At 39.3% G+C, this 16,670-nt stretch overlaps 2 protein-coding genes across 8 annotated transcripts in view; both read left to right on the top strand.

Moving 5' to 3' along the window:
* Positions 1 to 8,601, top strand: part of PHLDB2 (pleckstrin homology like domain family B member 2) — an 81,218-nt gene extending 72,617 nt beyond the window's left edge. For all 7 annotated transcript variants that reach the window (XM_083843311.1, XM_083843308.1, XM_083843310.1 and 4 more), the window contains 3 exons: positions 2,285 to 2,504; positions 5,833 to 5,918; positions 6,636 to 8,601. In XM_083843311.1, coding sequence (XP_083699437.1) covers positions 2,285 to 2,504; positions 5,833 to 5,918; positions 6,636 to 6,776 — 447 coding nt within the window. In that variant the 3' untranslated portion in view covers positions 6,777 to 8,601. The remainder of the gene's footprint in view (positions 1 to 2,284; positions 2,505 to 5,832; positions 5,919 to 6,635) is intronic.
* Positions 8,602 to 8,982: 381 nt separating this feature from the next.
* ABHD10 (abhydrolase domain containing 10, depalmitoylase) lies at positions 8,983 to 16,608 on the top strand. The gene is made up of 5 exons (XM_083843359.1): positions 8,983 to 9,309; positions 12,228 to 12,411; positions 13,237 to 13,348; positions 14,283 to 14,420; positions 14,862 to 16,608. The coding sequence occupies exons 1-5, from the start codon at positions 9,228 to 9,230 to the stop codon at positions 15,201 to 15,203; spliced, it is 858 nt and encodes a 285-aa protein (XP_083699485.1). The 5' UTR covers positions 8,983 to 9,227; the 3' UTR covers positions 15,204 to 16,608.
* The last annotated feature ends 62 nt before the right edge of the window (positions 16,609 to 16,670 follow it).

The raw sequence follows: 16,670 nt of genomic DNA, 5'->3' as shown, positions 1-16,670 counted from the left end.
GTTACTGAGTAGGGGCAGAGCAGGTGGTTTTTTTTTTTTTGATAGCCTGAACAACAGAAATTTGTGAGAGTGTTAATTTTATAAACAGTGTTGTTTCTTCTTTCTTTTAATACATACAGTATTTTGGAATGTGAATATTCACCTCCCAAATATTTGACTGAACAAAAAAAATGACCAAAAGATAAAGAAACTTTTTCATCTCCATATCTACTCTGGAGAGGAAACAATATTTTCTCTGTTGTTACTGGGACTATACAACATGGGAAGCATTATTTAGTTAAACCGTATTACCTCTGACATCATCTTTGTTTCCTGTTAGGATGTATCTTGAGCTTTCTTTGGGTTTAGAGGTCTTACCTACTTTTTATTCCACCACAGCTAATGAGATCTACATGGTACAGCAGATAGACTAGGCAGTCATTTTATTGTTAGTATAGTAGGACAGTAAGTTGGTATAGTAAGACCTCCATCTTAGTTACATGTATATGAATGCAGAAGATTCCATATCTCATTTGAATATATATCTGCTTTTATCTGTGCTACTTTTGCTAAATCTTTGTTTCATGAATTACTATTATGTTTATATATATATATATATTTTTTTTTTAAATATAAAAACTCCTACATTATTGGCCTTTTTAATTGATAACACTAGGGCAACCTCAGTGGAACTTCAGGCTGTTTCTCCCTAAGCGTATTTATTCCTTTGTTTTCATAATAAAGTGAAATAACCAAATGTTAAATGGTATGTATACTTCAGTTGAATACGTTCTTTGTGTCTGTGAAATTTTAATGACAACTCAAATATGGCATAAACAACAATGCCATGCTTATATCCTTATGTGAAATTGGAGCGTGGATGTGTTGTAACAAAATGCCCTATCGGTTACTGCTAGTTGGCAGACTTAGCAGAGGCTGAAGACTGAATTGGCAGGAAGACAAAACATACCTTTCAGAAAGAACAACAATTTTTTATTAACTTTTTTCTTTCCTTTGTATTGTTAGACCCAATTTCAAGACTTTTTTTTCCCCAGCACTTCCTGACACTAAGAAATGTCAACTAGAGGAAGTAACTCCATCTTTGCACTTGCCAAAGCTAGTTCCAGCTTGTATCATACAGGACTGCATAATTTTAGAAGGGTGTTAAGAGCTCTTGCAGGCAACATAGCTCCCGTTGCACGAAGAGATTCTTGAGAATGCAATGAGAGAAAGTCCCTTAGATTTGTGACTCACAGTGGTATTTAAAAGGCTAACTTTAGGCATGGTGCAGGGGCAGATTAGATTCTCCAGGTTCTCTGAAGTCAGTGTAGAGAGAGACAGGAAAAAAAGAAACGGAGGAAGGAGATAGTCCTTTTACAAGTCATTCAGAGCCACCTAAATTAGGCTTCTGTTCTGAATAGCCCTGTGTTGTAGCCTCTGTCTGCCCTGGCTGCAGCAGGAGCCTTGGGAAACCTGTTTTCTACATTTAAAATGAGGTTTTGTGTCTAGATCCCCTCAGGCACAGAAAACAGGCATGCTCCCTTTAGCTGGCAGAGGTCCTAAATCACTCCTACTTGTTCTCCCAACTTATCCTATTTGGCTTGATGCAGACTTAGTCCTGAACTGGTATCAAGAATGAGGCACCGTTTCCTGTGCTGCTTAGCTGTCTCTTGCAGAGGGATGTGCTTCAGCTCTCTGTGCTGCATTGCTGATTGTGAACCAGATACCATGTTTAATTTAGTTCACAAGTAATTCTATTTCGTTTACAACAACCTTTGTAAAACAAAATAAGGGTTACAGTTCACTCTTTCTTCCTAATTTTCAGTTAATAGCATGTTTTTATTATTTATATTTGTCATTAAGATACATGTAACAATAAAATATTAGTGTTAGATATGCATAGTTAGTATCTAGCCCAGAAAAGTAAAGGGTTTGCTTAACATCACACCATACGAGTCCTTATGCTTCACCTGAAGCAGCAACACACCTTTCATGTTCAATTCATGTTTTAGTTCTAAAACAACCTTTCTGTGCTGTGGCTCCTGTTTTGCCAGCTCATCAACTGATGATTTCAAGAAACTCCCATGCTCTAATTTCATTTTTACTAAGGTGCATACACTTTGTAAAAGTAATTTTTCAGAATCTTTAATTTAAAGAAAACAATGGCTGCAGCAAAACTTGTTTATTTTTTGTTACCATCGTTTTAGAATCTGTGGGCTGTTTGCAATTATGACCTTGTAGCAGAAGGAGTGAAAGAGAAGTTAAGATTTATGTTAAAATAATGATTTTATTTTCTTTATTGCAGGCTCGTCCCTTGACTCGCTATTTGCCCATTAGAAAGGAAGACTTTGATCTGCGAAGTCACATTGAAACAGCCGGTCACAACATAGAGACCTGTTACCACGTCTCCCTCACAGAGAAGACCTGCCGAGGCTTTCTGATTAAGATGGGAGGGAAAATTAAGACATGGAAAAAACGATGGTTTGTTTTTGACAGAAACAAGAGAACTTTTACATACTATGCAGGTAGGTTGTAGGATCGCTGTTAGGCTATATCTGTCCCTCTTATTTTCCTGTCAACTTGGTTGAGAGATGAAGATATAGCGAGTCCCAAATAAAGCTTACAGTTCCATTTTATTTTGTATTTTACATATACCTTCAGGATTGATGCAGTCTCTTCCCTACTGTTTAATCCTAATGTCAGAAAGGATACAACAGTGCATAACAGATGAAGGGAGATGTGAACAAGGAAAAGGAAAGGAAAAGAAAAAATCACAATATTTCTAGTACATAGAATAATAGCTCCACCTAGTTTATTTTTAAATATGATATACTTCCGTCAGTGACGGAACGTTTTCTTGTACCCATCATAAAAGAGTAAAATTTATGATACTTATCATAAACATTAAATCGAATGCTTCTGTAGTCCCATCACTTGATGTACTGAAAAGTATTTCAGAATATTTAATACAGAGAAGTAGATTTTTTGCATTTGCCATATTTTGAGAGTCTAAGAAATTTCAAAATGGACAACAAGTAATACTCAAGAGTTTTCTGTAGACTGAAGTGTGTTATAATGTGATATATGGAGCCATTAGAAGCAATATGTTGTTAACTCAGGTCAAAACCAGAAATTAGAAATTTAAAAATTTGTATGTCTTACAGATAGCTGTGCAAGTCTATACATAGTTTGATTTTCAAGTTTCAGAGGAAGCCAGAAAAATGATTTTGCATTGTGAATTTTTATTGTTAGGCGAGGCCAGACAGGGGCATAAGTGAAATGGTAATTGCTAAGAAGCAGAAGAAAACAACTGGTACCAAAAAGCCCAAACTGTTCCCTTTCTTTTTATGACATTACTGCTTTCCAGAAAGTTATGAGGAACTTAAAATTGATGGGGGGCATTGCTAGCTCCATCTTTATAAAATACATTATTTGAGTTCATTACGTATAAAATGACTGTTTCTTACTAGTTTGCAACAACATTGTGAAGAATGTGAGAAGCAAACGTTCTTTTTTACTTTGTTCTTAACATCTGGTATATTGGTTAGCAAGGCCTGTAACATACAGTAGTGTCCTCATATGGTACTGATTTTTTTTTTTAAAGTAGTTGTGTTACTAGTTAACAGTTTTGGTTTTGAGTGCAGTACAGCTTCCATAATGCATTTTAATTACCAAAGAAAACTTTTCATAATGTCTCAAGGACTCCAGCCAAAAAACAGTTTCATGAGAATTCTGTAAGAGCTGAGCAAAAATGCAGCTGCCTGAATGAGTGAGGATTTGTCCAGATCTTTAAATATATAGTAACTTCCAAAATAAATTTTGGTACTGTACGTTCAGAAAAATTAAACTCTAAGTTGAATGTACCGGTATATTGCTTTAGTTCTGCAAGTCTACTAAACCGAAGACCTTAGGCTAAAATCTGAAAATCTAGTACACAGACAGTATACTTTGCTGTATAGTATTGTATTCAGCTCTGTATAGCATATGCTGTAATGTAGTAATCTTATACCTCTACTGGTCCCCTATGGGCTGGCAGGGAGATTCCCAACACGACATCATTTGGTCTATGGAATTTCTTTTTGCCATCATCTGATGCTTTGGAAACTGACGACATCTACTGATGGGATGTAAGCTGAGGTCATGAGAATTGAAAACGACAGCAGAATCTGTCATCAGACTAAGATGTTCTGTTTGTCTAAGATGTCTGTTTAGCTGACTGTCCACTGTTGAGGCGATACGAACTTGGGGTCAAAGGCATTATATTCCCCAGATACAAGAGTACTGGAGGAAGTTTGCCCTTCAGTATCACGTGCAGTTCTGATTTTCCTTAACAACCGCTGGGATTATTTAACACTGCAGGAAAGCGGAGGATATTTGAGATGCTTATCTGTCTTTGTTTCTTTTTCTTGTGAAATGTTATAGTTGAGTGCTAAGTTTATGGTCCGTATTCTCCTTGCCCCAGTGAATCACTAGCTGATGCTGGGTCAGAAGACAAGCACGGTGTGCTCTGGTGGCCCATACGCCATGGTCTGTTCTCTGTCATGGATTAAGGCACCACTTTATATGTAAAGCCAGACTTCAAATTCTTTTTTAACTCATCCTCCTTTCTAGATACAACACGCAGTAATATTTTGTCTTTCCTGATTGGGTCTACATATGAAAAATAAATGCCAAATGAGAGGCCGTGTGCGGGCCATATGGAAAATCAACCTTCTTAAACTTTTTCTTTTTAAAATGTCCTAATAAGAGCTACAGATGACTTGAAACTTTTTTTGGATTCTTAGGCTGGAACTTCACATGTGAGATCTCTTGCAAGTAGATACCTAAAATAGTTTAGAATCGACACCCTGCATGTGTCCACTTCTTTCCATTTCCTTTCAAGGGAGATTGTCAGCTGCGTCTCCAGTGTAGATATCAGAACTTAAGTGCGAAGATTCAGCTTTGCTGCAGTGGGACATCGGTGCCACAAACACTGTTCCATTGGGTACAAGCTACTGCTTATGAACAGCCTCCCTCAGCTAACTGTCCATTCAGTCATTATTACCTCTGGCGCTTCTTTTCTTCAGAGGATCTATGCTTTGGAAGGGTCTCTTTGGCAAAAGGGGCAAACTATGGCTAATTAATTCGGCTTTTACCTTGGGTGTCGCAGAGTAGGAAAATGGTCACAGACAATTACAATGCTGAGGCTGGTGCACAGGAACTCTGACCTTGTAAACTTTTTCGTGTCTCAGAGCTCACAGAAACTTGCCCATGACCTGGTAACCTTATATTTGAATACTAAGTATTAGCTTGAGACTATGGGAGATTATTAAGAACAGGAGGAAACATTTGTAAATAAGTATAAGCACAAATGATATTCTAATGTAAAGCTTTTGCTATCAAACTGTATTTCAAAATTGTTTTTCATAATTTTCTTTGAAGAAAAACTGTGGGTCTTAATCTGTTAGCTATGATGTAGTACTTCAGCAATATCTGAAGTCTGGCTGGTTTTCATGTAATTGGAAGATTGGATTTATCTCAGAGACATCTCTTCCCCCTGTTGGCTAATACTGGACAAAAGGTTTAAATGCTTCAGTGAGGGACTGACTTAAAAACAGATGAGAAAATTGCAAAAGCCTTATTTCCTTGGAAACAAGGCAGTGAAGAAGGCAAATTAAAGTAGGAAATACATCTCTTTTAACTCAACCATCCAACTGGTGAGATGCTGAAAATTTCTGGGGGGATTTCACAAGCAGAAGTGTTAATCTAGTAACTTAATCTGCTGAACCTATGTAGAAATGCAAATTAGCCTTTTGCTTCTTCAAGTGTTGTTCATTTCAGTTTTAAAATGTAACTTTCTCTTTTCCATTTCAGACAAACATGAAACTAAATTAAAAGGTGTAATTTATTTTCAAGCTATTGAAGAAGTCTATTATGATCATCTAAAGAATGCATATAAGGTAAACTTTCTTTTTACCTGAGTATTATATGGCAGTACCCAAAGTATGCTAGCTGCTGTAAAATTAACGGGAGAGCTAACATTATTTAAAACAAACAAACAAAACAAAAACAGGGTGGAAGAAAAGGAAGATGAAGCCAGAGTAGCTGTTAACACTGTTCTTTTATACTGATGAAAGCAGAGACGGTCCCCCATGGCATTTGCTGTGAGGAGTTCCTTAGTCCATGGGCAAGATCACTGAAATCAGTGGCTTTGGTAAATCAAGAGATGGCTGTATGCATCTGTCACGGGGAGGGAGTTAGCTGCTACTTGCAGCTGATGGCAGTCCCTGCCGCACATATAATGGAGATGACCTGAATATATCCTTGGCACATGGATTTGTGAAAGCCGAAGTGGTTTTGACTGCTGGACATAATACCTGCTCAAGGGGAGTTAATTGTTTAGGCATGAAGCAACAATTTGGAAGCAATGGTTGTGTAATAGTCTACTGAAAATATGTCATTAAAAGTGTTGATTCTGGATGCAAATACTTTAAATGCATCTCTGTCCCCAGTGCTGCAATGTTGGATGCAGTGCTTCCAAATTTTGCATTCTTATATTTCTCCCTAACCCTGTCCTGAATCTCCCTGTAAGCAATGATATCCCTGGTTCTAATAAATGGCTTTGATTTTTCATTCTTTTGATAACCTTCTTTCTGCTTCTTTTTGCTTTATTTTAGAGTCCCAACCCACTACTCACTTTCAGTGTTAAGACACACGACCGGATATACTATATGGTTGCTCCTACGCCAGAAGCCATGAGGATATGGATGGATGTTATTGTTACAGGCGCAGAAGGCTACACCCACTTCATGTTATAACAAAATGGGGCAATAGGGCATACTGCAATAACAGAACATATGAAGTTAGCCATATGTAGTAAAATCTGAAAAGCTGCATAAAATACCAGTGAATAGTCTGAAATAGCCTCCTTATGATATGCACACAAAACCTGAAAATGGAAGTTTTATAAATGCATTGAAAAGGGGGACTTGTTACTTATTTTAATTGATCTTTATCGAAGCAAAAGAGCTAAGGCTGTTGAGAAAATCATAGTGCTCCAAAATGAATAATCAGGCAACTTAAATTACATCTTGATTCAATGATAATTTTGTACAAATTCTCTTATGTAGAGCACGTCTACATAAAGTTTACAAATGTGTGTGTTCTCATCAGTATGCAAAAATCCTAGTAATGGAACAAAAAAGTGTAATAGCATATATTTTAATATGCAGCATTTGACATTTATAGATGATTAGGTAACTTTTTAAAACTTTTAGTCAAGTATTTTATAAAAATATAAATAAAAAGCAGCCCTAAGGTACACACAATTCTTGCCTTAGTAGCTAAGTATTACAACAGAGCCAAAGAGTTACATGACTCCCTTACTGTAATGTTTCAAAGTGTTAGTTGTACTTAACTTTCTGTAAGGAGACAGTGCCAAAACTCTTCACGATTTTTAAAGTAATTAAATTTTACAATATTCTGTGTGTTTAATCACACAGTGACACCAACTGTGTGTTTCAAGTCTGTATTTATGGAGCTCAAGAAAAAAGAGAAGGACAGCTTTATAAAGATGGGATTTATCCACAAGGCTATGAAATGGAAACACATGTATTAATTTTGTCATCAGGAGGACTTTTTTTTAATCCTCCACATCGAATAGAATGAGCTGATTCTGGATCCTGCAGCAATTTTATTTTATGTGGTCAGGTCCCATCTAATGTGGTTCTAATCTTACTCTGTGCCAAGTGAATGCTCTATTGAAACCTCGCAAACTTTGGTCCCCATGAAGCCAGCATCAAAGTATCTAAAATCTATCTAAATTCTTTGAAGTCAAGTTTCCAGCCCAGGAGATTTTTTAAAAGCATATCTGCACAGAATAATGCTGTCAGATAGAATCTGACAAACTCTTAAGAGTTTACACTAAGCAGTGTATGAATAAAAACCCTGAAACTATTAAGTAGCAGGGGTTTAGGGACTCCTAAAACGATGAAAATATGGAGGGTATGGTGGTCTCCCATTTTAGAATCAAGAATCACGTCCAAGTCCTTGAGTAATATTGCAAAACCTCAATTATGTAATTGAACTGTACGTCAAGGAAGTCTCTTATGCTCTGACTTTAAAGAGGTTTTATTTCAGTAATCAAAACTTGTGCCATGTGGTTTGTGTAATAAAAAAAAAAGCACATTAGACTTTTTTTCTTGATGGAAAGTTAATGGCTTTTGATGGAGCAAATTAAAAACTGTAAGCAGAATAGAAGTATGCTGGCAAAATATTTTTGTTATCCTATTTAAACCCTGTATCTGTAACGAATGGGATGAATTCTTCTTTGTGGCATACACAGGTGATACGGTTGCTCTAGCATGACATGGCAGTTTTGACTTGAATCACGAAAGAAGGAAGGGTTACTGCGAGGTAATTGGTATCATCTGTGCAGATCACAGTTTGTAATCTAATGATTTAAAACACTATCAGAAATGAACTGCTTTGTTTTATATAATTATTATTTTTTTCCCGATGTATCTTGATTTTAATTCTAAGTATGGTTATAAAGGTTTTCTAATCATGATTTTTGTATCCTGCATGATGCGATGAAGGCATTTCAATAAACATTTTTAAAAATAAACTTGTTTTAAACATTCACTCGATTCTTTATCCTGCTGTGTTTGTGCTCGTCTTTCAAATAATGTTGTATACACTTGAACAAGCATGTCTGTGTTTCTCAGTAAAAATGCTACCATTCCCTGTGTTTCCCCCTAGAAGAGCTACGGAAAACAATTTTTAGATGGCAGTGAAATTATGAGTGGGGACTGTGGTGTACATAGGTGTATTATATAACACACTCCTCATTTTTATGACCCTCCCCGTTTGAGAAACATATCACCAGCCTTGGCTGCGGCATTTATTTGGATATTATAAAGCAAGAACTGCTCAGGGGCCTCCCCCTTTCCCTAATACCTGGCTAGGAGGTGACTCAAGGGCAAGCGGCCACCACCCCACCGTGGAAGCCCGGCGCTTTTTGACTCCTCCCCTGCCTCGGGCCCGATCGTTCCCCGGAGAGGGCACCTGCTCCCCGAGCCCAGCCCCTGTCGGCGCAGGAGAGCCGAAGCGAGGAGGCGCGGGGGCCTCGCACCGCCCTGCCCTGCCGTCCCTCCGGGCCGGGCGGGCACGTTCCGCCCCGCAGCGGCTGCCAGGAGCCGCGGGGCCGGCGGCAGGCCCGTCACGCAGCCGCCATTTGCCGGCCGCCGCCGCATGCGCGCTCCTGCGCCATGGCGGCCATGGGCGCGGCGCGGGGGCTGCGGGGGGCCGGCGGCTTGTGGCAGCCGCTGCGGGCGGCGCCGGGGCTCGCTGGTAAGGCACAAGCCCCCGGGCAGCCCCGCTGGCCGCGGCCCTGGGCGGGCACGGAGGCGGGAGGGCCGGGGGTTGCCTCGTCGTGGCGGCTCGGGGTGTGCGCTGAGGGGCGGGCGGGCGCTGCTTCCCCCGAGATGGCGGGGAGTGCCGGGGGGATCGTGAGGGGCAAAGCGGGCTGGGGTCAGCCGGCAGCCCCCTGCCCGGCGGAGCTGCCTTCACCCGCTGCTGCTCCAGGCCCTGCCTATGTGGTAGTGCTGGAGCGTTCCCCAGGGTGTTTGGGGATTTCTTCGGCTTTGATGGGCGGCTGAGCTGTCAGTCGTGGTTGCTGCGAGTCGTAACTCAAATTGCAGAGTTTTTGGAAGGAATAGAGTTTCATAGCATCGGGCAAGGATCCTATGCCTTCCTCTAGGTAACGTCTGCTGTCCATACATGGCTTCTGGTACTAGATACCACCATGCACCCTCCACAAGTGCTCCCCTGCTCTTCCCGAGGTCTGTCACTGAAATCAGGAGGAGAAATTACTGGATAGCTCTTCAGTTATTGATGGCTTCGACTCTAGAGTGCAACCCCAGTGAAGTGGGCTCTCTGATGGGCTGGCTGAGGAGGTTGCTTTAGGTTTTTGGGTTATTCGGGTTAGCGTTACTGCCGATGCACTTAGAGTAACTTGTCAAGTGCACGAGACTAGTTCACAAGATAGTTTGGACAGCAGCTGTGTTTGTAGCTCAGTTTAAACCCTGCCCAGTGTCAATTTGAGGACACCTCCAGAGTGCTGCAGGATGCTGGCCTGTGGTACCTAATCACTTCCAAGATGGTTATCAAGGCTTAAGGGAGGGACCAATACTCCTAACCCTTTTTTCTATGAGGTGTAGCAATTCTTGGTGTACCTCTTACTGACAGGTGAAGAAGTGACTGGCGTACTTACAGAAACACACACGAACCAGAGGTTGTAGGGTGAATGCATCTAAATAAATATACTTCTCTTGTGGTGTTTATTCCCCTTCATAATAATCAGTGCATTGGTAGAATAAAGAACTGTCCCATCTTTTCATGAGAGATTTAGTGGTTTTAATCTCTAGTTCAAATGGGATAATTTCTATTAGAGTAGAACACCAAACGCTCACTGTATGCTGTCTTTTCTGCACGTACCTTTGCATGTGCAAATGCAAAGTGCATGTGCAATGGAGGAAAAAAAAAAAAAAAGCTTGAATACAATCTCTCTGATAGTGAGAGAAAGCAGCAGAACAGTGAAGTGATGTGATGCTGTCAAGGCCTGTTTTTGCAGTGTTTTACCCAATGTTTATACCACCAGGAAGGCCTGTTATACCATTTGGGGCTGTGCAGGCTCTGTACCCTACTGTTGATTAGCAGCATTCAAGAACCAGGCCTCTTCTAACCCAAGAATTAAGAGTGTCAAAGTCTTATCAGAAGTCTAGACCAAGCTTTCAGTTTAACAAATTAATCTTGCTGAGTGGGATAATGGAGTGGATTAATTCCTCTTAACACCTCTCTATAAACCACTTACCTTCACCCGTAGTAAAGATAAAACTTACTGCTAAGACTAGATTAAATACTATAGCAGCCACTGAGATTCAGCATTGTGTTCGTTTGGTAGTGTTTCCTTTGTTAATCTCTTTTCCTTGGTGGAAACTATATTTTTGGATGGTTATTAATGTGAATAACAGCCCAACCTAGTGTTTTCTTTTCAAATATGTCTGGTTTGTTATCTTGAACCAAAACAAAGCAATTTTAAGTTCCCAGTACACCGATGGGAAAAATGCTTATTATTATGGGTCTAATAATATGTTACAGGTCACTTTGACAGAAGTTGAACTAAATGATCTTGCATTTTATTAAATATTTCCAAAATATTAGGTTCTCAGAGTGATATTTCATTCTGGATAACTGTAGAACAATCTGAATACTGGTATAATTTATCCCCTCCAGCAGGAATGAACAAATCCACGTGACGGGATATCTGTGCCTCTTTAGGAGATGTATAAGAAAATCATAGATCTATAATGGTCCACTCTTTCTCCTTATGGTGTGTGTTTAATGTATTATGTTGTATTTACATACGTTTAAATACACACATTAAAAAATACTTTTTTTTTTAACTTTCTATGTTTCATGTCTGAGGAAAAGACTGCTGTTTAGATGGCAGTGTTAAGTAACTTGACTTGGAGCTTATCACCCTGTTAATTTTCAGTGTTACTAGCAACAATCTTTTAACTTAGGCAGAAATGGCTGTGGATAGTATAATGAGAAAGGCTGCATGTTATTTACGTTATTTGTTTCTGAACAAAGCTAATGTTCACCTTGGAAAAGGTAAAATCAGAAGCTTCTTTCCAAATTCCCACTTTGGGATTTCCCCGCTGTATGGCTCCCGCATAGATCTGGTGGGTCTGGGGTTTTGATGCAGTTGAAGTTTTGACCTGCAGTTGCAATTTTAATGAAAATTTGACATCTCGTGTACTTGTAAACTTACCATCGCACACAGTACTTTGGGTGCAAAATTAATCTTTTTGAAATTCACTCTTGAAATACAAAAAAAGGAAAAATAAAAAGTTTGAGTGGATGAGAAAGCTGTTACTTCATGTGAGATGAGGAAATATTCTAGATGGTATGGAACATGGGGACAAATGAAGTGTAGGAAATCTTAGCATTTGTCTTCTGTTGGCCACTTTGCTAATTCCTGAGTGGACTCCTTGCATGGTTGGCTTTAGTACTGAGCAACCTCAAGTCGTTAAGTTATAGTCATTGAAAAGTGTAGGAGGCGCTTTTATTTTTCTTTACTCTTGAGCCTAAGCATCTTAATTTCACATGATATGTACACAGTTCCTGAATTCTAATTTTATAAAATGTTAGCATTTCTGTCAGCGTTATCTTGATGATTATACTAAAACAAATGTTTTTATTAGTTTGCAGGCAGAAGTCATCAGTCAGCTTTTTGACTCGACCAGATCGACCAAATCTAGCTTACCATAGACTAAAAGGCAGGAATCCAGGGGTTATTTTCCTTCCAGGCTTTAATTCCAATATGAATGGTCAGAAAGCAACTGCCCTTGAGGATTTCTGCAGCTCTCTAGGTCATGCCTTCGTCAGGTACATTAAAGTGTTGTTCTTGAGGAAATGAAACAACTGTCATAGGTTGGGAGAGGGGGGTTTAACAAAAACATGTAGACTTCGGTGTTTGGGTTGAATGCGTGCTGTGCTGTACACAAGCTAATGAGTGTCTTTTTTGCATTTCAGACATAGGCTTTCTGTCAGTTGAGGAACTGAGATAAATCATGAGAATGTATTTTGAGAGAAATTCAGAAGATTCTGTGATAAATTTCTGTATTCTAGCCAGCACTGTGTATTACATTAAAGCTACAGACACAACACTGAAGAAGAAAGAAAACCTTTAGAAATGTTAGTTGTAGCGCCCAGAATTCTGTTTTTCCTTCTAAACTATCATTATAAAGCATGCTTTTTAATTACCAAATATTACTAAGCTGTTCAGTGCCTTCTGTGCCTACAGAAGAACACGGATGTGCTTGCTGATATTCTGCTTTGATAGGCTAGCTTGCATGCTAAGCTTCATAAGTCTTCCCAATTTGATACAGCATTTGGAAGAGATTTTATACTTCTAAATCGAAGTATGATGCTTTTTGGCTTACAGAGAGCTTATCAAATTCATAGTATGGGAAATACCCTGGTAAATTTGGATATTGTTACGTGAAACGTTCTCCTTGTTGCATAGGTGTATCTAAACCTCTTTTCATGTGGTTTCTAGTGATATTTAGTGATACGCAGGACCAAGTAAGAAAATACTCAGTGCAGTATGTTGTCCTGTGTTTAATTTTTATTAAACAACACTGTTCAGTTTTAGCCTCTGTGCTGCTGTAGACAGTACTACGACTTTCATTTTGATGCTTACTTTTTCAGATTTGATTATACAGGATGTGGAAGTTCAAGTGGTAACTTTGAGGAGTGTACAATTGGGAAGTGGAGAAAAGATGTTCTGTGTATACTGGATGAACTTACAGATGGACCACAGGTTATGTTTTGTTTTTAAATATAGAACATTTTAGTTCCTCGAGATGGAATGACATATAATCAAAAAGAGGCTATAGTAGGTCTAGGGAAGAGTAGCACCTCTTTAACAGCTTCCACCTGGTCACTTCCAAGCTGATTCATTTGAAACGTCATGTTCATGGGGCCTCTTTTGCAGACAGGTCGATGACAGCATCATGGGAAGGTGGGTTGCCAGGACCTCACGGAGGCTGGCTGTTGGAGCAGGGCTGTCATTGACAATGGGTTACGTCAGCCCTGGCTTTCTCCCAGGAGGTTTGGGAAGGGTTTGTGGTGAAGATTCCAACTAACAGGCAGCAAGGAACCATTCCCGTGCTGCGCAGCCCTCCTCATGGAGAAGCGTGGCTTTGTCCCAGTGCTGATGCATTAACTGAAAGGTTTACAGGACTGTTAAAAGTTAAGATACTCTGTATGATAAAATAGCTTAAAAAATCAGCAAAAGCAGCATTTGGCTTCTTCAGTTACTTCAGAAATGATTGTAAGAAACCTAATCTTCTGCAACCTGGGAAAACCTAGTATTGTGTTTAAAAGCATTTTGTTTATGAATTGCTTTTGTTGACCTCTGTCACTGCACTGAACCTTTATGATGTGCCTTTATTTTAAGAAGGAAACTAAGCATGCTTGTGATACTGAATTGTTTCAACTCTCATTTTGTTTACAGTGTTTCAGTCTCAGAGAGCAATAACCAGCCATGTCAAACAAAAATAGTAAAATTCCAGATTCTGTGGTGCTTACTCAGGCAAAATTTCCACTGGAGGTGACAGCAGTTCTGCCTGGGTAAGGACAGCAGGATTATGCCCAAGGTTTAAGTAGTTAAACAAGATGAAAGCTGATGTTTTGTTAAAGGGGAAAAAAAGGCTTTTTCCTATAAAATAACATCTTATTTTTTCTCTCTTAAGATTCTGGTGGGCTCCAGCTTAGGTGGATGGCTGATGCTTCATGCCGCGATAGCACGCCCAGATAAAGTGGCTGCTCTAGTTGGAGTAGCTGTAGCAGCAGACCATGTTGTAACAACCTTTAAGAGGCTTCCCATTGAGGTAAAGCTGATGGTTGTGTTTTGTGCAATCTAAAAATCGGTCAAGCATATAAGAAATTCTGTTGTTTGAGCTGTCCAGTTATTGCAGTATCCCAGTATTTTGTGTTTGTAGGGGAGGCAAGTTGAAAATGTACATTAATTGAAGTGTCTGCAAAATACAGTGCTTCTAGGATGGAGCTGGTGTGAATACTAGAATGTGATTGTGGCATATAAAGCATGAAGTCAGATCCGTGTTGTTCTGCAGTCTGTTAGATTTCAGTGTTAGAATATCTTTATTTGTTTTAAAATGGGTTTGAATCCTCTTCAGCTTACATTCAGTAAGCTGAATAGGCTTGTGCTTTCAAGGAGGAAGGTTTAAGTGAATTTAGAACAGAAATAAATTGAGGAACTCTAAAAGCTCATAACATCAGTCGCGTATACTTTGCTCTCTTTTTTTTTGTAGACACAAAAAGAAATAGAAGAAAAAGGTGAATGGAAGTTTCCAACAAAGTATAATGAGGAAGGATATTACTCCGTGACATACGACTTCATTAAGGAAGCAGAAAATCACTGTTTGTTGAATGGTCCCATTCCTATAATATGTCCTGTCCGGCTCATTCACGGCATGAAGGATAGTGATGTCCCCTGGCAGATCTCTATGCAAGTCGCTGATCGCATCCTGAGCAAAGATGTGGATGTCATCCTCCGCAAAACTGGCCAGCATCGAATGAGTGAGAAGGAAGATACCAAACTTCTTGTGAATACCGTTGATGATTTAATTGACAAGTTGTCAACACTAGTATAAGCTGCAGAGTAGCGTAAAGACACAAACTCTACGCCTGACTCTTTTCCATGAGTAGCAGAAAACCCTGTCCGTAGCGAGATGATGCTAGGGCTGTGACAATCACAGTAGGAACTGAGCTTTACCTGCTGTTTCCTTACCTCTGTTGTGTAAATACAGGTGTTTTATTAATGCTGCTTTTGCACAGATAGTCCAAAGTGTGAGGAAGTGCTGCTGTTGGGTTCAGAACCTCTACTTTACCACTGAAACCTTTTTTCACAGATTTCCTACCCTTTTGTACTGAAATGTTCATTCGTTTTTTGTTACTATTGGTCTGTACAGTACAGCTTCGGTTTCCCATGTCTGATGCCTTCTCACTAATGTCCTTTTGCTGTAACTTCCTTGTGTTTTGTCTGAAACCAGCTGTGCGAGGCAAAACACAAGTGTCTGCTAAAGTTATTGTTAGTAGAAATAGCAAACAACATGAAGCATAGCAAACAGATTTCCAATAAATGATTATACTGTTCTTAAATAGTGTTAAAATTGTAAAAGGCACACCCTGATTGTGTTTTGGGGGTACTACATAAGGAATAAATTAATTTTGGATTACTTTAGAGTTAGATTAAGACTATATTTTACGAAGATGAATGTCCACGCTCCTCTTACGGGGTTACCTGCGTAGACAGGAATCCCATTGTTAGTGTTTTAAGAGCCTGAGAACACAGGGCCTCAAAGTACAGGTAGAACTCTCTTAAATACGCTCATCGGGAGTGTTTATGTCCTCTTCTGCAGGATTTTTGTAATACTTAATTTGTGGGACTAATACTGAAGGAATAATACGTTCTCTTGGTGTAAAGTCAAGTGAAATTGGATCACTATAATGAGTCATTTACTCCTTCAATAACTTCTCGAAAGTGGGTTGTACAGGATGGTAGATCATCACTGCCTCTTTTCTATGACCTGAGGACTGAAAGTTGTTAGGAAGAGTGTCTTCCTGCGTTGAAAGTTTGAGGAGCACAATTGCAAGCCTGAGCATCTTGCAGCTGAAACTTGATAGCTGGATAACTCTTCTACCATAAATCACTTTGGATTACGTATAGTATACAAATTGAATTGCAAATGTGATGATTAGCTGTTTTTGTCCAAAAATATGGTGTCATTCATACCTTAGGAAGAGCGAGTGAGGAGCTTACATAGATGAGAGACTGGAATTAGTTCAGGCTGGCCTTTAGGTGAAACATCAGTCAGAGTATTTAGTAGTTTCTGGCTTTGCTATTTCAAGTAGGAAATGATGGCACTGTTGCCACTTTATAAGACTATGGCTCCCACGGGCAAGGTATTTCTACAGGGTTTGTATTTTTCAGTGTTATTATTGGCAGCAGAAGTACACTGTATAGAGCATTTGATGGGGTACTGTTTTTTTTTCTTTTTTTTTTTTAAAAAAAAGATAAAAAAAAAAACACCTGAATTTCAGATGACTCCTATGACAGT

Source organism: Anser anser (assembly GCF_964211835.1).
Source record: "Anser anser genome assembly, chromosome: 1".
In the NCBI taxonomy this organism is placed as follows: domain Eukaryota; kingdom Metazoa; phylum Chordata; class Aves; order Anseriformes; family Anatidae; genus Anser; species Anser anser.
The sequence above is the reverse complement of the archived record's forward strand: the minus strand, read 5'-3'. Positions and strand labels throughout refer to the sequence as shown.